The sequence below is a fragment of the Sparus aurata genome, chromosome 12, assembly GCF_900880675.1.
Source record: "Sparus aurata chromosome 12, fSpaAur1.1, whole genome shotgun sequence".
Lineage (NCBI taxonomy): Eukaryota > Metazoa > Chordata > Actinopteri > Spariformes > Sparidae > Sparus > Sparus aurata.
Window position 1 is genome coordinate 16,007,373 of NC_044198.1, and position 22,686 is coordinate 16,030,058.

Here is a 22,686-nt window from a genome sequence, read left to right on the forward strand (position 1 = left end):
AAATACGTGGTATTGACTGGTCAGCGACAGTGAAACCCCAATTACTTGTGGCATCTATCCTTCTGAGTTGAACAGCATTTCTTATTTACCAGTCTCTGCTGTCTCTCTCTGTTGCTGTTATTTTCCCACTTTTTTTTTTTTATCCTTCCTGTTCTCAAAACCTCCAACTGACTGCTTACAACACATTCGCTCTGATCAGTCTGGTGTCCTGCTGTCTTCTTGTCCAGCTCGCTGCCACCTGTCCTCATCCCCGAGGCCTTACTTTTAAGTCCTGCGTCACCGGCCCGATCTAATTACAGCCTTAATATGCGACATACAGACCGGCCTTATTATGCCTCAATTAAGAGGCATAGTTTGGCCTCCCATCACAACGACATGCATTTTAATAGTTTCATCACCTCGCCCGCACAAACATGCTGTCTGTTGTCTGTATTTCTCTCATAGGCTCCCTGCTCGTCCACAGTCAAAATGGCACATTTACATTCAGATCATCTCTGACAGACGCGTGCTGCCGGGGCGGCTGAGTCAAAGCTATCTCACAAGGTTAATGCTATGGTTAAGTAATGCAAGTGATTCCCAGCATGCCTGACAACAGGTGTGTCATGTAGAGCAAGGAATTAAACCTCAATCCTTTTTTTTATATATACAGACTGAAATGTGTCTCTAGCATGGAGTCAAGTACCAAAAGCTAAGATCACTCTGCTGATCTTTTATACATTTCATGAAGAAAGAGGAAGAGGAGCTGTTTATCGCTGGTATCCAGATGCGATCACATCTCAGTTCCTGCTCCGTATGAATAAACGCATACATCACTGGAACAAACTGACACTATCTTTTGTAGACTAAGAGAAAAAAAATCAGGGAACCTATAATATATTCTGAATTAACAAGTAAGCCCAAAAGAATTTGTCATACGCAGCGTCTCGCAAAGTTTATAAAGTCAACAACCCACAAAAATTGAGCGATTTTGAAATGGAGTTTGGGGAATTTCTCTCCTTTTTCATCTACTTCTCTCTCACTTCGTTTGGAAAGTTTTGGAAATTGCTGTTATCGACTTCTGTAACTATTATAAGTTATTCTGGCTATTCAAAATGATAGAAAAAAATACATGGATGTCGTGCACCATTTGTAATATAGACTGACACCTCAGCGCCACCAACTGTGACTGACTTCCTGCGACCCTCATTCTAAGATAATGAAACAGTAATGAAAACATAATTGTGAATATTGTATTCCATTTCTCCCCTACAACCCCCAGAATCCTGGACACAGGACCTTTTATGTTTTTTAAACATTGTTGAACGTGTGTAAGCTCGCTTTTGTTAAATGAAAAACATCGAAAAAATTATAATTTCCTTTAAGATGGAGAAAAACGTTACATTTGGTATCTGTATTGTAGCTATCGTAGCGTCACAAGTATAAGAACAAGCAGCCAAACACACAGAGCATCACATCATCTTGTGCCACACCTTTGCGGGCGGTCTTGATGCTGACTGGCTGGAAGCCGCCATTGAGGGCGGAGGTATCGATGATGTCGGAGTCGAAGTCGCGGTGGTTCTTCCTGTAGACGAAGAGCGCCACGACGACGGAGATAACCAGACACATGATCACGGCGATGACGATACCCACATACAGAGCTACGTCGTCTGTACTGGGGGCCACTGGGGAGGGAGGGGGAGGAGGAAGAGGAGGAGGAGGAGGAAGGGGAGAGACAAAAGATAGAGAGAAAAATAGTCTTTTAAGATCTCATAAGTTCACATCAATAGTGTTAAGCTTTCTTGCTCAATATGCAGGAGTTGTGATGAAGCCATTATCAGCAGACTAATATCCTGGTTAGAGATTGAGCCGGATATTAATAACCATCTACGGGGAAATAAATGCATACAAGTATATCTCTGTTCTTTTTTTTTTTTACCATGATCAATGCTGGTGCACTGTGGGAAGTAAGCTGGGTGTTGATACAATAATATAGGACACTCTTTAATTGTTCAAAGTGAAAAGGGTTAATGCAGCCTGGAGGGATGAGAGTGATGGTCGACATCGGTTCAAAGTCGCAGTTCAATCTTTCTTGTATGAAGTCATATTGTGTCGGGTGTTAAAAAGGGGTTGTGTACCATGCATCATCGAGATAATAAGAAGCTGAAAATAAAGATAATGATGATGAACTCTGTGCACGACGGCGCAATTAATAAGGACGGCGGCTCCAGTGCAAACCAATGACACACTGTCCTAACAAGCGGGCTCAGAAGCGAGATCAAAAGTTCTGAGGACTGAGATATAGATGTTTTCATCTTCGAATTACCGTGCTCTGTGTTGGAGTTCAGAGTCTGTCTCCGTCTTTGTTCTTACACACTGAAGATAAGATCTAGACATAGCTTGCATTTCTCAAATTGTCTTTCATCTCTGTCTCCCTCCCAGTGTCTTTCTGTCCACTTTCCAGCTGGAAAAACCTCTGTGATTAGCAGGCCTGGCATGGATAGAGCAGTTGTTAGAAACTCAGACTCTGACAGGAACCCATTACGCATCGGACCTTTTAATGGATGCATACTGACGGTCTGAACTCTCTGTAGTGTTTGCTAAAGAATGCCCTGAACTGTCACCAAAGATAACAAATGGGGAGAAACTCTGCTTTAGCGGTGGTGTAAATGCCACGGGGCATGTGCGAGCCTGTGTGTGTGCATTGTTCGACGTGTGAATACACTCTGTACGTGTCAGGGGGCTCGATAAAAAGTCAAAGACCAAAAGCAACTAAACCTATTTTGAAAAAAGAAAAAAAGAGAGTAATGTCTGTTTTCTGGGATCATTTGATTATGCAAATTGAGCTGGGCTCTACACCAGTAGATGGCAGCATCAGCCATAGATCCGTACGCAGCACTCTCAGGGCACGCATGATGGCAGAGGATTTGTGTAAATTAGCCTCATGTGTCTCAGGGATACAGATGGCACTCAATCTGTGTCTCTTGTGTTCTCCTGCACAAAGGATGAGAAAGGAGTAGAGGGAGAGGAGCAGGAGAAGGGAGTGCTTTTGTGACACCTGAAAGCACCAAGGTCTCTAGGAGTAAAAGCATGTAGCTTATTTTTTCGTATTCAAATAGGATACATAGTTTAATTTATTATCAATAATCAATAAGGACATAATTCAACATGCAGTCAGTTTAAAAATGAAATGAAAGTGGGTACGACCTTCACTACGTGCATCACCTTCGCTCACAGTGTAGGAGAATAGTTTCTTTAGATGCGCTGAATGGCCATAATTAAAAAAGGTCCAATAATGCACTCATTTCAAAGACTTCAGTCCCCGGGAAGGACATGTGTGGCCTGACCCTCTCCATTCAGCGTTAAATGAGACATCACACCAAAGAGGAGTGTCGAGTCGCACCCTCATACATGTTCGGCTTCTAATCCGTCCTCTCGCAGAGACACGAGCAGAAAACAGAGCAGGGGAGTCGGTGATGAAGGTCTTGAAAATGTAATTTCACCGCGCTTCCTCTGCCAAGCTCCCCTGCAGTTATTTAACATATATCCCCACAGCCCGAACAATCTCCCGTCCACGCTTTGATGATAAAGGCAGCAACCTGCTAAGTGTGCGCATTAAAATGTATCACTTAGATTAATACATCCCTTTGAACATGAGCCATTGTCGGCGAGGGAAAGAAAAGTACAAGAAATGGAAATGAAAGGGATTATTGAACACTCCATTCTCTGTGAGGACGCAGAGATTTACAGAGGCGGGGTGAAGGTAGAGAGACAGCGAGAGAGAGAGAGGAAAATATTAAGAGATATACAGAGTGAGAACGACAGTGGGTTAAATTCTTTGCCCGACTCTGCGCCTGAGCTGACGGCGGGGGCAGTGTCAGGCTGGAGTTCATCAGGAGCAACAGGGTAAAGGGCAGTGTCAGCTTTGAGTTAGAGCGCGGTAACATGGCTTTGAACAGGCGAGCGGCGTGGACACATTTATGGGAGTGGACAGAACGGAAATCAAAAGGGGGAAATGCCTTGGGGTGGTTATCGGGTATAGCGGAAATGGAAACATAGGCGGACATGAAATAACAACGGCAAATATTTCTTGTGTGTTTTTAGTGCAAAACATACCACCGCACTACTCAATATTTTCGAATGATTTATCTGGGACTATGAGTGACTGCAAAGTCCGTGTGCACAACCTGCCAATACAGATTAAAGACAAAGACAGACATGACAACAGATGTAGAAGTAGTGTTAAAGAAATTAAATTAAATAAATGATAAAAAACAAAACAATAACTCACATGAATTTCCCAAATCACTCTTGTCTTTTGCCTCAGAGGACTTCTGATATAAGGAACCTTGAAGAGAGGAAGGGTTTGTGGATGGGAGAGAGTAGAGTAGGGGAGGTGAGGAGGAGGAGGAGGAGGAGGAAGGAGGCAGGAGAGGGATGATGAAAATCAAATTTAAGCCAACAGAAAAACAAACTCAACAAATGAGACAGCAACAAACTCATGAGTAGGAGTGATGACATGGGGAAGCGATCTTTCTTGATTTGGCCCCTCCTCTCCAGATCTGTGTACAGAGTATAGAGATGGATGAGAGGAGTAAGGGGGGGACATGGAGGTTCTGTGAGGGAGTGGCGTGATCCATCAACTTGGCTTAGTGCCTCAGCAGCAGCAGCAGCAGCAGGACTGATGCTGGCAGGTGAGGGGAATGGAAGGGCTGATAAAGTGTGGGCTCCAACAGAGTCAATAGAACCAACAGCCTTGCATCTGTCACTGGAAGGTGGATGGAGAGGGTCGTGCATGGGATGAAAGGAACGATTATGTTAGGAGAGCAGGAAATGAAAAAAAAAAAGATTGAAGGACAGAGATCTGGCAAACCGATATCCAAAAATAAAAATAATGTACGTTTTTGCAAGCCACTGATATGATGAAACTGAATTTTATGTTGACACGACGCTGTGCTTAAGGGCTGGTAATTTTTAGGCACAGAAACCACTTGGTTAAGGTTATGAGAAGATCATGTTTAACTGGTTCGGTCACCACAAACACAGCTGGAAAATTGTCTCAGCATCATCTTCTTAAAAATACAGAAGAAGTTTTGGTTGCAAATATTTCCACTGAATTGTGAAAAGCAGCAACATTTGCTGCCAGTGACACAGCTGGAAAATATTCTAATGTCTCATTACAATTATCCAGTGGTTTCACTCTTACAAATGTTTCAACACTGTCTGAATCAGCCTTCTCTAAAGTATAACATTCAGTGGTTTCATGCATGAAAATGTTGAAACCATATAAAAACAGTAATCTTTTGTCAAAAATATCCAGTGGTTCCATGCTTACACATGTTGATAGCTGTCTCAAACAGTGGTTTCTAGTTAAAAAAGCCTATCCAGTGGTTCCATGCTTGCAAAAGTTGAAACACTGTCTTGACTGTGGTTTCTCATCCAAAATGTACAGTGGTTCAATGCTTACTCATGTTGATAGCTGTCTCAAGCAGTGACTTGAAAAAAGCCTATCCAGTGTTTCCATGCTTGCAAAAGTTGAAACACTGTCTTGAACAGTGGTCGCTTCTTACGAATATCCTGTGGTTTCGTGCTTACAAATATCGAGATGTCGGCGCAACTGTGGTCTCTCCTTAACCAGATCCAGTGGTGTCATGCTTACAAAGTTTGAACCAATCTTAAACAGTGGTTTCTCCTTAAACATGTCCAGCGGTTTGGTGTTACATATTTTGAAATTCTGTCTCAAACAGAGGTCTGTTACAGCCCTCCTCCTGACATTAAAGTCAGCCCATACACATGTAATCTGACCGTGTTGTTGATATGATATCTAACAAATGGTTTTGCAGAAACGTACAATGACAACATTTTATTCTGGCATCTGGGCACAGATTTGGAGAAAAAATGTCCACATAGATTTTTTTTTTTTTTTGGCTAAAGGTTGTGCTTTTGTTTGGCCAGGTGATACACTGAGGTGACGTGGAAAGTAGTGTCAAACAGCAGCCAGGGATGGTGCGTGAGTACACATAATATTCAGTCTCCCTGGGACGTCCATAAACAACTATACAAACAATGAAGTCCTTATTGGAGAGGGAGAGAGCCACGGGCGGACAAGTGGACCGACAGGAAAATCAATGGCTTGATAGATGGGGCTAGTGTGTACATGTAATCAGGCAACGGGGAGGCTGGGCTAGAGCAGGGGGAGGTGACTGTCAGGGTCAGTCTAACTGATGGCCCGTTTGAACCCATCCTGTAGAGTTTCTATTCGTCCGTCCGTCTACAGCACGGCCAGAGTAAAGGCATGCTACGGTGGGTGGGCTTGGAAGGAAACCTCGGAGCCACAGACAGACAAAGATTATTCTTTCCTGACAACATTGAGCCTGGGAGGAGGGAGCGGTTGGGGGGGTGGGGGGACAGGAAATCATTGTCTGCGTTTCAGCCATTACTTCCTTGAATATGGCAGATTTCCAGCCTCAGAGATGGATACTGTCGTCTGGCAAAACTGATGTCATCACGAGAAAAAGCCACAGGTTTATTTTTTGCTTCCTGGTGGAGAAACTATGTAACCGAAACTGCTGATTATACACAAGACATTTATTTACATGTAATCAACACTTTTCAACCACTTATAAATACAGTGTTGATAACCAGATGCTCTTGGAAAGCTGGAGAGAGCCTGGAGTTGTGATTTTCCAGTCTCTGGGGCTCGATAGCAATAAAGCATTTGCCCTTGCCGGAGTGAGCGCTCCCCCCTTTTCTCTACATCAATGTGTCAAGAAAATGTCATGTCTGAGAGCAGGGTTACCGAACACTTGGAAAACAACGTCTGAATCGAGGAAGACGGACCACAGAGGGCGAACAAAACAGAGATTTAGTCAGGTCAGCCTCAGTGAACTGTGAAAACTATCCTCCTGTGTTAGAGTCGGGAAGTTCTATGTGAACAGGCAGAGTGCAACCTCTCTAGATCAATTTGTAGGTGCCTAACTTTGTTAAATCCAACCCCCAAACTCCTGGACAGTCCAAATGTGATAAACGGGCTCCCAAGTAAATTATAACAAAAAAACTCCTTCCTTTTGGACCGGGTCAGCTGTGTTTTCGCAGGGCGCAGCAGCGGAGGCCAAGCAATTCGCGAGTTCTATTTCCAGCTCTGCTCGGATCATGTTCCTTTGCCAGATTTTCTGCGATGGATTGCAATTGAAATGATTTAAATAAATTCAAACAACCGAAAATGAGATCAAGCTGCAATGGAATCCAGAGACATGTGTTTGCTCGGATTCCCAGCCCAGCACTGGAGGGAGCGGATCAGCGGACCGAGGTGAGTTCGGATTGCACGCAACTTCCATTCCCAATCATATTTGCCATAATGTGAGCTTTTAGATAATGGGCCGTTCTCCTAAATGCTGGTGGAAATGGTCATTAGCATTGACATAAGTGGCTTCACCCTCTTAGCTCCCAAAAAAATCAATCCCTGAAATGATCCTAAATCTATATCATTATGGCTTTATATTCTCTGCAAACTGGCCATCAATCTGCTGAGAACTAATGCTTGGGAGATGGGCCGAGTCGCAGAGGGCGTGCAGCTGGGGTGGGGGAAGCGTGGGGCGGACGCATGTTGTGCCGCAGTGGGAAATGAAATAAGATGAATACGACAAATAAGAGGAGTTCTTCTTGTAGATGGCTCCCTGATGTTCCTCCACACTGCAGACATATGACCTTGGCAATAAAATCAGCTAATGCATTCTTCTCATGCTGACGCTAAAACAAAATCACTGAGCACTGAAGTCATAGTTTCCTGTCAGTCCTCCTCGCCGCGTACGGACACACAGTGCAGTGCATGTTTACTTTGGACGGAGACGCGCCGATCCGTCAGCCAGCTGCATCCGAAGATGCAGATTGGCCGTCAGCGCGTCAGCTGTAACCTTAGAGCACATCGTGTCGACACCATCCTGCAGGTAGCAGTTTACAGCCCCACGGTGCGGCAAAATCTCAGATCAGCTGCACACAGTGACGGCCGGCTGTATCAAATTCTAGACATCCAGCAGCCGGGCCTCTGTTATATTATTAGTGTCACAGTCACCATCTGTAGTAGGTTATACACCCGATGGAGGCATCTGTGACAGCGTGTGGGTCTAACACCTTCAAAGATGTTTATTGGAGAGGATTTTTATTAAACTAGACACAGGGTTTAACTCAGTTACTGTGCAAGTCTTTCCAGCCATCTCCTTCCCATCCTCTGTCTCTTGCTATTATAGGCACAGAAGAGAGAGGGCAGAGGCTGTTTTCGTCGATGAAGTCCAAGGTATCAAATGCTGTACTCTTTGGCGTCTTAATACCGCACACACGCACGCATCAGAGCAACTGCAGCACGATTCCAATCTGTGAATGCATTATAAAGGAGAGGGAGCGGTGTTTCTTTTCTTTTCTTTTTTGTTTTTTGGCTCACACACAGTAAACGGCTGTTTTTAACTCCCTTTGACAGAGCGAGAGGCAGAGAAGAATTTGCCGCCTGCAGGAAAATATCTGGCCGCGCCACAAACTGGCTTTGGCCTTTTAGTTGTTCGCAACAAAACAGTAAAACCAGTAAAAGATTTGTGAATTATGAGACAGAAATTCTGGTGCATCTCGGAGCCTTTTGTGTTCTATGAAATCAGCATGAGAGTATTATGTACAATGCATTGCGAGCTTTGAAGCACATGTAATTGCCAGCACTTTGTGGCCTCCTGTTTCCTCTCATTTGACCGAAGGAATCCAGAGTTCTTAAATTAACGTAGTAATCAAAGCTCCCTGGTAGCTGTGACCCCCCCTTATGTAATTACAATATAATCACTTATTATTATTTTAAATATAACTCCCAAATGCTTCGCCTGTGACAAGGATAATTACTTAGAGTGCTTCCCCATGTGGCCAAAGTCTTTATTTTTAACATGCACTTATATTTGAGCTGACACAGGGAAAGATGTGCAGTGCGTTCTGCTCTATGTCACTTTTATTCAACCGGTTTTGTGTATCATGCATGTGCAAATAAAGAGATTTGACTGCAGCAGACAGAGAGAAAAGGCACTCCGGCGTGTCTTATTGTTTATGTATGAGTGAGGCGAAACAGAGTGAGTGAGCGACAGGGCGGCGGGTGTGTTATGTGGCGATGTGAAACACAGCGCTTTGATGAAAGAGCAGAGTGAAATTCATGGTCAAAGGGTGAAGAGACGTCTCTGGTTGGCAGGTCAGAGAGAGTAGCAGAGGATTAGTCGGGTACTCACTCTGCATGCACAGCCCATCGGTGCAGTTCTTGGACTGGAGCACCATGCCCTCACAGTCCTTCCCCCCGTTTTTGGGTGCTGGAGCGCTGCATTCTCTCCTCCTCCAGTGGGTGCACTCTGTCCCACAGGTGGACCACTTACTCCACTCTGTCCACAGGCCATCCACTGCCACACAACAGACAGGATTGACGGGGGGAAGAGTGAATGGGATGGCACATGAGGAGGATGGAGACAAACGAGCGCGTGAGTGGAGACGTGATTTCGAGACATGTGGGAGAGAGACACACACGTAAGGGTGGAGGCACAAACAGAGCGAAATATGCAAACACAGAGCTGTATCATATTTTATGTATTTTATGTGTGACTATACCCTTCCCGCCCACTTCTAAGTGGGCGCATTGTAAATTCAAGTCCATACCTGGGCAGAGAGGATTACACGCCAGCTTCTGGATGCCTTGCCCTTCACAGATGGCGCCACCGTTGAGTGGGGCGGGGTTGGTACAGCTGCGAGTGCGTTTCTGGTAACCGCGGCCGCAGCGGCTGTTGCACACTGACCACTCCGTCCATGTCGACCATCCCCCGTTCACTGGAATAGGGAAATAAAATGTGTTGAAATATGACCGATTCCTGCATGTTTTCTTACCATTTTTTTTTTTATTATTTTTTACATAAAATACAACAAGATTAAACACTAAAGTAAAAGTTATATGAATTATGTTGAGGAATTTTACATTTTTGGTTAAACTTTTTCTTTAACAAATGAATACAAACTAAACAAATGCAGTAAAACAAAAAAAGACAATAGCATTTTTAATAAGGATTTGATTAGGCCTGTCTACAGCGTGACCAATCAGTACATCATTAACTGGAATCCCTAGAGTCTTCTGGCGACATCTCGATACACGCTCATCTGTCCACGGTGAAATCCATATACAGGGGTTTCGAGTTCTGAACCTGTAATCTCGGGTCGTTACTTTGCCCCGCAGCCAGACAGTGAATTCCGGTCAGATTGCTGCATTTTCCATCCACTGATTCCTCCTAATGCCTCTCTTCCCTCTCTCATCCATCTCTGTCAGCGACTAAATCCAGTGCAGAGTGACACCAGGGCTTGTGGCTGAGAACAAGTCTGTGGCATTTGAGATGGTGGAACTGGGCCCCTCGGAGCCTCTGACTTTCAAATGTGACATGCTTACGAGTGAAGCCCAAAATATTGGGCTCTTGGGGGAAGACCGCCAAAGCCCCGCATTTCTTTACTGTCTGCTTTCTCTCCTCCACGGATTATGGATCTATCTTCTCTCTCCCTCTTTCTCTCCGTCTCTCTCCCCATTTTTTTTTTTTTTCCCCCTCCTTTGTTGTCAGCTTGTGCTCCTGTTCCCAGTGTCCTTGTAAGCATGTTGGTCTAGAAACCTCTGGGCTGAAAACATACTGCCTGTCCTTCTCACTTTTTCATCACTGGTGTCAGACACAGCTCTCCCTTATCCTTTGGGCTCCTTGTACTGATTTATAGGGGATTGTGTCTGCTTATAAATACAGCACAACTGTGCATGGATGTGCAAGCATCCCATTTTGGATGAAGAAGCAAGGACGGCACGGACAGATGCAGTGGCTTGTTGTATTCATTCTCAAGGATGAGCTGACATCAAAGCAGTTTTTTCGACACTTCGACAGCGATCCTTGTCCCTGAAATCTATCGCTCTCTCGGATTAACAATCTTTTGTTTCTACATCACCCTTACATCGATCCCTGCTAGCCACATTGCACTCAATGTTTACTAAACTGAAAAGCAGAGCAAAACAACAAGGGCGCTGGCAATACCACACCTCCAGTAGATTTGAAACCTAATCCTGGTGAAAGCGTCACTCGTAATCATCCATCCACATGCACTCCAATATGCATCACCTCCAGCAGGCATTGAAGTTCAGCCTCGTAGCCGTGCTGCGCAATAACAGTGATGTTAGTTGATGTTAGGGAGACGGTGAGTGAGTCTGTGTGAAACCACAGCGGGGGTCTCTTTAAGTATGCCTCAGCCACATCAGCACCTTTCTCACACTTCAGAAACTCACAAGTCTCTCAGACTCTGCACACCTTCAGGCAGGAACAAAATGAGTGAGTGTTACGCGCCCCGGGATAGAGGGGGCTTTGCTTTATGCAGAGTGACTAAAAATGTGTTTTATTTTGAGTGCAGCTGACGAGAATTAACCCACCACGAACACACCAGAGCGACGCTTAGCTATCTGTCATCCTCTGGGCCGAAAGTGAGTGTCGAAGTGAGTGTCTGTGGCTGTAGTTGGTGCAGTGTATCCTGCCCTGCTGGCACTGGACAGCCCTTGTCTGGGGCTATTTGGCCGAATTGGTATGTAGAATTGGTCAATCGGCAGCTTGTCATCGAGAGAAATCACTCCGATTGGCTCTTCAGGTGAGTGCATCAGTGCAGAAAAGAGAAATGGAAAATGAAAGGGAAGCCTACTTAGTGTGGTTTCTCTGCCACTTTGCCAGTGTCTTTTGCAACTTTTTGTCAGAAACATTCTCGATGAGAAGTGGCTATATTAGCAGGAGTGGTGTTAAAAAAAAAAAAAACACTGCTAAATCATAACAAACGTCTGGATATCTGCCGAGAGACGTTTCATTTCATGCAGCCACAGAATGTACAAGCTTCTCGGTCGCCGGTTGTAGTCTTTGTGTGTTCAAGCGCAGCTTTCTGGTCGAGACAAAGGAGACTGGGGCGATGCAACAGACAGCTTTTGTCGCAGCTATCTTTTAATGTCATTTTGGTATTTCAGGGCCTCTACAGCCATCGCCATCTTGTTTTTTTGGAGCCAGAAGGGAGTACATTTGGATCAGAAGGCGGAGTTGGGAAGGATATCCTGATTGGATCTAACTGAGCGGTGAGAACCCGCCCTAAGGCACTCCCTGCTTTGACTTCTATTTTACTCTAAGTGGGACCCTCATTTGTAAAATGAGCATCATGATGTGTTGAGGAAGACTTGAAACAAGCAATTAAGACCGAAAACTAATTAGCAAACTATTTACTAAGGTACTTAATCAAGTAAGAAGCAAGGTAATTTTCTAGTAGGCTTACATACATCCGCCTTCTTTATGAAACTAGTCAACTCACCCCCTGCTGGCCATGACATTTTTACGGCACCTGGAGCGCCTTCTCCATTTTACACAGTCAATTGTTTGCCTTTACTGATCTCTCATGTGCATGCCGGGACATGTCGTATCTCATCGGCGTCAGGATAGTTTACCGTAGACGATAACGGTGGCGGTGGTGCTGCGTCTCTTGGCCACGATGTTCTTCGCCACACATGTGTAGTTGGCTGTATCAGAGAGGCGTGCCTGTTTGATGATCAGATTGTGGTCGATGGTGATGTAGAAGTTCCTGTCGTCTGCGGGATCTATGACCTCCTCATTCTTTAACCACTCCACCTGAGAAGAAGAAGAAGAAAAGGAGAGAGCACAATGTTAAAAAAAAGAGTGATGACAGACAGTTCTGAGACGACTGAAAAAGGATTTCAAACAGGAGCGGTGAGAGAAGATATGAGACAGGTTGACCTCATTAAATTGTAGAGAAATCACAGCAAAGTGTTTGAACAGCTATAGTTTTTCTTGTCTCCGTCTACCCTCTCAAATAGCAGCGAGTGCCAGGATTAGAGGCACAATTGTTTACGTCCCCGAGGTCCCGCTACAAAAAGTCAATATCTATCATGCTCTTTTTTATTCTCCCCCTAGAACAAAGCACTACACTAACAGCAGCAGTGCCAGACGGCAGGGAAAAAGAAAACTCTCCATGATTCCTGATGCCGAGAGGCTCTCTGACCTTTCCTCAGTTTCATTTCTCTAAATGATACTGATAGTGAACTCCTGGCACTATCACAGAACAGGGGACCATTTAGAGCCTTTATTTGGCCGTAAATCACCTGTGATCCCTTTTTCTCTTCGAGGAGGTACAAAGGTTTGGGAAAGAACAACACAACAGTCACGTTGATTCAAAAATATATCCTGGTTTCTCTGGTTTTCTTCAAAGACACCGTCCAGTGATGAGGAGGCCTGCAAAATAACTAACTTCCTGTGTATTGTGGAATCCCCCGAGAAGCAGGGCCTGATAAGAGATAAGTCACTAAGGAGCAGTACAGGAAAAGATAAGCGGGATGTTTATAAAGAGTCTTTCTCAGGAGAGATAAAGTATCTCAGAAAAAGTGGGGCAAAAACCTGATATAAGGCCTGCCAAGACAAAACAGTGTGTGGGCTCACTGATGTTGTTTGATTTCATAAGGAACCTACACAGAAACGGCGTGTAGCTGTGCAGACATGTACAACACTTCGCCCATTGTTGGAGGACCAGCATTGTTAGAACTTGCTCAATAGAGAAGATGGGGCTGATTGTGAACCGCGCTGGGTTACATGCATCACTAGCCTCACAAGTGTCTGCGTTAGCTCGAGATGTCAGATACCGAAGATGGCATCAGCGTCACACCTCGGCAAAGGCAGCCTGCTCCCTTTTCCAGTGGGAACACATCGGGGAGGCTAAGTAGAAAACATTTTCGATACCTCACTTAACAATTATTTCACACTTAACCTCTTCCAACCCTGCCCTCCCTCGAGTCAATGCACACAACACTTGCAAGACACTCATTCCCGCGACACAGACTCAAATCCGAACCAACACTGGATGCAGACACGATATCAGCAGAGCTTTACAGTAAACCCCTGTGAGCAGGATGTATATTCTCTGCTGATTTGGTGCTTATGAGGGGCTTTTTCTCCATAAACATGTGTCGAGCGAATCAATCTCATGGAGCCAGGAAGGATAGGATTCCCCTCATAAGACATCTACTCGCAGAAATTAAACCTCTCTCTCGCAAGAGCATAATGTGACGCAAGTTGCGATGTCGCTCACTCGCAGACTGTTTTTTTTTCCGCCACTCCTGTGCTACAGCATTGCGAGTGTCTAATTCCACACAAAAAGAAAAAGGTTTTCATATTAGCTATTGAGGATTTGATTGAATTTGTAACCAGGCGCGTAATGAAATCAGCCTTTATTATCACACAAGTAGATGAGAGCTGCAGGATGACAACACAAGAAGCAAAATATCTAATCTGTGTTGATAGCAGATGTGTTGGAGTTACTGCTTCAATGCAATTTAGATGGTGATTGGAGTGATGGTGCAAATATATCTGTTTAAAGGTGCAAAATGTAATTGTTTTAGTTTAAACGTGTATCAACAGAATGTGATAAATAACAGTTTTGACATTATGACGTCTATGCTTTGTGTTGCAGAAATATCTACTGAAGCTAGCCTCGGACCATCTCGGTCCAAAGATCCTCGGCATGGTGTGAACATCAACACCCCCGGGTGCTCCAGGCTCCCAGTCTGAATCTAACCAGCTAACGGCAGCCACTGTTAGCAGCAGTTAGCTATGACTCTGGTGATATCCTGCACCTTGTTTGTTTAGAGCATGAATTTGTAGGAAGGCCGATTGTTGTGTTGTATTCATATTGTACCTTTAGGAACAGAGTTGACTTAATCAAGACTGTAATCAAATAATCCTTGATAATGTAGATAAAGTGTAATTACACTTTTTTTTTTCAAATGTAATCTGGGCTGATTATAGCTACTTAATTTTCAAATTCTGACTCCATGTAATCTGTTACTATCCGACCCTGAGCATGTGCATATACAGCATGTAGATAATTAAACATTTAGTGGATTGTGCCATTGAACTGGCTTCTGCTTTAATTCCACTGCAACTCGTCTGTTGTGACATCTGCTGAGGTGGCAGTTGTACATCTGTCATGACTTTCAGAATGGGAGCACCAGAATAATTCAGTCATAACTCCACTAAAACTGTGGCTTCTGGTGATTCTCTCTCTGACATTTCAACATTTCAAATCGCTTTTATAAAGTCCCTTTTACTATATACACACACAAATAAAGTAAATAACTCCTGTGCATTATGCATGATCCATTTAGATTAAGAAGGATGAAGGGGATGACAGCGAATGCATCAATGTTTTTATATCAAATAAGGCTTACACAGCTGTGTGTGTGCGTGTGTGTGTTTGTGTATGTTGCAATATCACCATCTGTCTTTAAAACTGAATAAAAGTAATAAATAGGACAAACATGCCCAGAGAGTAGGACCCTCGTGTTCAGAGAACAAAGATTTGACAGTGATCTGATTGCCATTTTGTGTGTCCTTTGTTCCCTCTGTCATATTGAAAAGTGAGGTAGCACAAGTCCAATAAAACCAATGCAGATGATGCAAACGAGAGAAATGTCGTTTTTTTTTTTTGTTGACATGGTAAATATTTAGCCTCTTAGTGCTCACATCAGTGTGTGCAGAGCATTGGGACTAAAAGGTCTGTTCTTTGAATAGAGATTGACATCGACATACAAAGAGGTGGTTATCCAATTTTGCACCAATCACAGAGGCAGCCTCTACAAACGTGCTGCATTCAGATGTCAAGAGCACTTTTATATGAGAAGGTAATTAAAAATTGAACAAAAGAGCTTTTCAGCACAGATGGAGAGGTGGGAGGGAGACGGAGTGACGAGGGATAGAAAGTGGTAGAAACTCATGTCAGAAGTGGGAACGTGTGTGTGTGTGTGTGTGTGTGTGTGTGTGTGTGTGTGTGTGTGTGTGTGCATGTGGGTGTGAGGGAGCAAAAGTGAGCAACAGTTCACCCATCATTTATTCTGTACAGACTATAATTGGGACTCATTAATAAAGGCAGAGATGAAAAGGTAAGCCAATCCCGACGCAAGACTCGCGAAAAAAAGATTTCAAATGATTAAAATTCAGCAGAAGACGACGTCTCATATTGCACTTGTCCAACTTTCTCTCATGCCAGCAGACTCAAACATGCACACAGAGACACACAGGCTCGCACACACGTGCAAACGCAGCCACACACTCGCAGCTCGTTAGTGTCTGATTGGCAGCAAAACATCCGGAGAGGTAATTGGCACATTTCTTGTCATTAACGAAGGGAAATTGCCACATGTCAGCTGTCATAAAGAGAGGGAGTCTTCCTGTCTGGTCGGAGACAGCCAAGTGACAGACAGAGAGAGAGCGAGAGAGAGAGAGACAGATGGAAACCTAAACCTAGGGAGGAAGACGAGAAAGAAAGACAGGTAGGTGTGAGATGGAGAGAAGGAGATAGATGAGCGAGAAGGAGAGCAGGTGCATGTGCAGGAGGGCAGTCGCTCGTGTGCCAAAATATCTGTGATGCATCATCAGTGAGAGGCAAGAACAGACAAGAATAAAGACAGGGAACGGAGAATAAAGGTTACAAAGAGGTGACTTTGCCTTGAAGAGGTGAAGACTCCGAATGAGTGAGGAGGGAAAGGGAAACACTAAAGTAGGAGGTAAACAGAGAAGAAAGGGATCCGATCAGGAAGAGACAAGTTCTTCATCCCCTTGAGCTCTGGAAAATTCACAGAGCAGGATATATAGGACGGTACTGGGAAAATAGTAAAGACAGGTGAGAGAAGGGAGATGTCAAAGGAAGTGCTGTACAGCTTGGAAGAGGGAAATGTTCAAAGCGATGCATCAGTGACACATATGTGTTGCGATAGTGTTGTAGCACACATACAGCCATAAAGCATTGTGCACAGGTGGTGAAGCATACACAGGAGGCCAGAAGAAGCCTGTTTACATCCATTTTAGAGGTCAGAACATCTGTAGATGGGATTTCTTAAGTGATTCTGAAATGTCCAGAGACCAAGAAATGCATCTTTCTTTTGCCCTTTAGCGGGGAACCCTACCTGAGGGATGGCCTCCATTCTAAAAAGATATTCCCTCATGAGGAGAGGGCTGGCTAACACACAGGTCCAAAATCTGTGTTCAGTTGGGTTGAGATCTGATGACTGTTCAGGCCATAACATATGACTGACATTTCTTTATTTTTATTCTCATCAATCCGTTCACTGACCTCTTGTGCTCTATGGGTGCAGTCATTATCATCTTGGAAGAAATCGCTCCCATCGGGACAGAAATGTTTTATCATAGGAGAGAGGTGATCACCTGGAACGGCTTTGTGACTGATACGCAGGTCAGCTTACATCTAAGCCATTAAATTGGCCTAAACCACACCAGCGAACAGGACTACTATCATCAGGTAGTTGCAAAATGTGTACAATGTCTTCTTTTTAAATGTTATTGATGAAAACAACTGCTTGCTGCCGCCGAAGCACTGCTGGTGAGTCTGGTGAGGCCGGTGAGAGCGAACAGAGGCGGTGAAGCTGCACCAAAATCATTTTTAATTTTAGGTGCAATATGTAAGAATTTTAGTTCAAAACATTCAAAAATTAATCAACAACTTAAAAAAATATATAATTTTGACATTATGCAAAAACGCTTTTTAACGTTTTTTAAACCGGTACAAACACCAACACTTATCTGGTAGTCTTGCTAGCTGCATGGCTAACTGAGCTAACAGTAGCTACAGTCAAGGCTGTATAAGAAGAATGCAGTTAGCAGCAGTGAGCAGTTATTCCAGTAATATGCTGCCCCTATCTATTCAAAGTATCAACCTGAGGTGGCACTGTTAAGCTGTAATCAAGATTGATTACAACCATCTCCATCTTACACACTATGTGACTGTTGTCTAGCAGCTATCTACAGTATATGTCCACCATAACACTTTGAACTGTAAACAGGTATCAAGGCTACTAACTGTGTGATAAATGTGTAAAACTACACCATATGTTTAGCCTTCAGGTCTTTTAATGGACTGACCGTGGTGGTCCACATCTCGATTCAGGTCCTGTATACGGACGCAGCTTCGGCGTCTTTCCACTGTCACTTGTTCGCCCGCTGGCAAGCATGACTGGCTGCAGACCTGGCTGCAGCAGCAGCAACGTGGGAGTAACCACCGAGTGGGATGTTCCTGCGCTCTGCCAGGGTGTGCCAGCACAACACTAATTAGCCCAATATACAGAACACACTGTATACAATCCACTCACTTGTTAAGAACCAGCGCGAGGCAAAACCATTCATTACTCATTGCTGTTGTGTCAGAAATAGAACGTACAGCAGAGCGTGGGGGTGGAGCGGGGTGTGAAAAGAGAGGGAGAAAAAAAAAATGTTCGGCAGAAACGTGCGAGACTCCTCTACAGAGAAGTCATTATGAGCTCTCCTGCGTCTCCACATGAAGTCTATCTATCCAGTGTAATTTATTCATTCCCCCCTTTTTTTCGCAGCATATATCCGCTGCAGGCTCAAACGACACACCTGGAGAATGAGCCACAAAAGGTTACAAACTGATTATTCAATCATTCACTACGAGACAACAAGCCATATGCTCTGCATCTGCCTGTATGACAAGTATGGAAATGTGAGCTGTATAAATATTAAACATGCTGAATTGCACTAAGGTGTGATGTGATGGGAAAGAATGTTTGTACGCATCTGCGGCTGTATTTCTTGCTTTTATCAACAGTATATATGCAAGTGTGTGTTTGTGAGGGTGTATGTGGAGGAGCTGGAGTGGGACGGGGCCGGACGGAGGGAGGGAGGGTGAAGTTGGGTAACAGAGGTGGATCTGGGAGCCGTTACTACCGCAGGTGTCCAAATGGAAGACGGATCACTGAGACTCAAGACAGGAGTAATGACCTCCTCCAGCACAGTCCCGCCTAAAGCCCTCCACAGTCTTTTTGGAGGAGAATAGCCATTTCTTAAAGTAGCTCCAAGGACAGCCAGACGCCTCACTGCTGCAACGCAAGTCTGTTTTCTCTTGCACAGTTCATGCGCCTCTTAAAATATGACTCCCAGCATCGCTCGCCGCCTACAGTACAACTGGCTGAAAGTTTGGGGGTAGTTGATGTTTTCGCAACTTTCTTTTTGTCTGTTTGTTCTAAGGAGGTATCCAAAAAAATCAGCTGATTGATGCTGATGATGTGAGCACGGGATTTCAGCCATTATACTGTACATTTTTGTTTGCACGCCCAAAATCTTTTGATACATTCATGTGTGGGCGGACAAATACAAGTTGGCTGCAGAGAGGCGCTCATGCTATTTTGTGTGCAATATTAAATAATAAACGAGTTTTAAGCATCACTAAGGTTGCAGCTTTGCAAGCCGAAGAACCGCCTGATACACTCTGTGAACGCCGTCCTTGGTCTCCCCGAGTCTCCTCTGGCCTTTTAGAAAAGCTCAGTTGATAACTCCAGCAAGGGAGAGGGTTTTTTGTGCACTGATAGAGGTCAGAACTCTCTCAGTGTACAATGCAACCTTCAGGAGCAAGGATAGAAAATGCTGGAAATGATTCATACGTCCATTGCAAACAGCTCAGAAGTCCTTTGAAAGTAACAGGAAAAAAAAGAAACCTGTCTCATTTAAGCGTCGTTCCCGTCTTAAATGTAAAATGCCACCTGGCATCCAGCAATTCACCTTCCCAAAGATTCCAGATTGTGTCGACATGAATGTTATTTTACCATCTTTTGCCCCTTTTGGAAGTATAAACAGAGAATCTGTGATTAACCAAAGGACTAGTGATACAAACATAAAGTATGCAAAGGGGTTTTTAACACAAAACCCCTTTGTAAAGCAATCTCCTCTCTCCCACCTCGGGACCTTAAAGAGATGGTAGCGTGTTGGAAGTAACAAGTAAGAAGTTGTTGTTTTTTTCCAGTAACATTTTAAAAGCTCCCATTTTGTAGAAAGTAAGATCTGAATCTATTTTTTATCATAAAGCAGGTGCAGGTGATATTTAAATGAAGCATGTAAACATTTTCTAGTATACACCCAAGATAAAAGCAAGAATCTGAGAATGAGCACAATGTGTGACCTTTACATCTTGTATCCTTCTAAAGTCCCAAGCAGAGCCTTTCCCCTCTACCCTAATGAGTGATATTTACCTTTCTCTCTCATAGGTGGTCTGATGAAACATAAACACATCAAACTCCCTCGGCTCTAACATTTTACATGCAAATGTTTGTTAAGGCCTGACCCGCTAGAAGTAACACTAGAAAGGGGCAATGACTTACAGAGGACAGCAGAGCTCACAAATGTCGGGCCATTAGAGTAAATCACGGCTTTTGCACAGGAAAAACCGCAGTGATTGACAGGTGAGTGCCTGAAGGGCAATCTTTGGTTGGTTGCCACAGGGATTCGGTCTGGCCTCCTGACACCTTCCTTTCCCATGGGTAACGTTAATAAAAACACACTTCCTGTTGCACTGGGCACTGAAGTGTTGTTACTCTTGACATTCCCACCCCCCACTCCTCCCTCATAACTCCACTCCCAGCACCATTTTGACTTTGAGGAAGCACTCAGCTATTTCTTGACAAGGTGACCTGACGAGCTGCTGTTTCTGCCATGCCTTCACTCCTGCCTGTTAACTGGAACCGGGCCTAAAATCAACAGTAATCACTGACATTTGCATGGTTTGATGGGTGGAAAAGACAGATTTTGCGTCTCGATGAAGCGCCACAGTCAAGACATTTGAGCTAGAGTGTATTTCTAACATTAAAACTCATCATTAACGGGACCTTTGGTCGATAGCAAAACATCTTCTGCCCCTACGTCTCACAGAGCTTCATGTGAAACCGCTGAATTCAGCCCTGGCTGCCGTCCCAGCTGTCGAAACTCATCCGACTTAGTTTTATCACCTCTCTGGATGAGGGAGTGTGAAGCAAAGATCTTTGTGCTCCACGGCTTTCTTCTCAGTAAAGCCAACGGACTTAATCATGGCAGCAGGGCCTCTTCCCCGCAGAGCATCAATGACTCGTTACCCATGATAACACGGCAGGACCCCGGCTGACTGAGGAGATGCCTGAATTAAAATCCCGCTTCCATGGAAACAGGCTCAGCAGCTCGCGGCGCTGCATCACCTCTGAACTCTTGTCTTTCTCTCCGGGCTGTGACAAGTGCTCTGAAGTGGGGATGGAGATGGAGGGCGCGGCGGAAGAAAGGAGAAAGACACAATAAAGCTGCATTCTTTTCGCAAAAGGAGATTTAAGTCCATTTTATGAGCCTGCCACATATTCATCAGCATGAAAAGAGGTCCTTTAGATGTTGATGAAAGGGCTTCATGGAGGTATTCAAAGAGAGGGGTCTGCGTTGAGCTGATGGAAAGCCCTCCATACCCATTTTTACCTTTATTGCATCTATGGGCAGCACTCAGCGAGTATACCCACGTAACACAAAAAAACAAGCCCTTCCTGCCAAATCACTCCCTCTCCCTGCCTTCCTAGAATAGCCTCAACAGTTACATTTTCCTCCTGCTCTTGATTAAGTACATATCAAATATTCATGGCCATGGAAACGTGTAACAATGACTTTTAGGGAGCCTGGCGAGTGTCTAATGTATTCAGAGCGCACAAGACGCTCAGATGACTGAATCCTTGTGCTATTTCAGAAACCTCACTCGCAGCATTTCAGTCCACCAAGGCCAAAGTTCCATTGGTAATGGTCGCGAGGAGAGCCAAAGTAAATGCAGGCTGCTTGTTTTTTTTGCGTGTGTGTGTGGGTCTGTGCGCATGTGTGCGCAGCTCAGGGTCTATCGGCAGACCAGAAAATCAATGCATCAAGCGTGAGTGGCCTGTCAAGAACAGGGGCTGGGATACATCTGACTCATCTCCAAATATGAAAACCTCCGCGATGTCTGATGGGAAGTCATAAGTTCCCGCTGCATCATCACCATCATCACAGGAGCGATCCCGACTATTCAGCAAAATGTTTCGTTTTTTCGCGGAGCCAGAAGACACTCCAAACCACTTAAATAGAATCACAGAGTGTCATTACTGTGGTAAACCGTCTTGAGAACCCCATAATGTAAATCATCTGAAGGCTGGGAAGACAAAGAGGGAACGCAAGACGACTGGATGACATCAAATAACGCAGTTCCACTTTGTAATCTGAGATCAAAACTAATTGTGATTGACTTACTTTGATTCTCCAGAACGTGGGCTTCGTAGCCCTGAGATCGTATCTCTGTATCTATGTGTGCGTGTGTGTTTGTGTGTGGGTGAGATACTTTGATAGCTCGCTGTTTCAAACAGCAGTTGAACAATTTGCATTATTGCTGATCTCGGAAAAAAACAACTTCCCCAAAACAGACTATCAAGAGCATGATAAAGTGTCAGCGGATGGAAACGTTTAACAGCTGGGAAACTCTTCTAACAGTCGAATGTTGCTTTAGTTAAATCAACTCTGACAATAGAAGACGGAGATGATGAACTGCGATGAACCCGAAGTGACAGATTTTCCTCATGAAACTCATTTATTCTAGTTGGAAAAGAAGAACCACAAAGTCCTCCTTCCAGATCAGCGGCGCAGCCACGATCACGCAGCTCCCTCCACAGAGCGGATGAAGAGACTTTGGTTGCTCGGTCGAGCTGCTGGCAGCATGCTATCATGTGCGCATGCAGACGTGTTAGTGTCCTCGGTGGACATGTGTCATCTATCAATCAAGTCAGGGCAGTACGTGTGTGTTGTATTGTCTCGGACA

At 44.4% G+C, this 22,686-nt stretch overlaps 1 protein-coding gene across 4 annotated transcripts in view; it reads right to left on the minus strand.

Moving 5' to 3' along the window:
* unc5cb (unc-5 netrin receptor Cb) overlaps positions 1–22,686 on the minus strand; it is a 129,152-nt gene that overhangs the window by 16,607 nt on the left and 89,859 nt on the right. For 2 of the 4 annotated variants that reach the window (XM_030436269.1, XM_030436271.1), the window contains 5 exons: positions 12,476–12,656; positions 9,646–9,813; positions 9,228–9,392; positions 4,268–4,324; positions 1,470–1,661 (listed from right to left, as the gene is read on the minus strand). In XM_030436269.1, the coding sequence (XP_030292129.1) occupies positions 1,470–1,661; positions 4,268–4,324; positions 9,228–9,392; positions 9,646–9,813; positions 12,476–12,656 (763 nt within the window). The remainder of the gene's footprint in view (positions 1–1,469; positions 1,662–4,267; positions 4,325–9,227; positions 9,393–9,645; positions 9,814–12,475; positions 12,657–22,686) is intronic. The other 2 variants (XM_030436270.1, XM_030436272.1) reach the window with 2 other exon arrangements.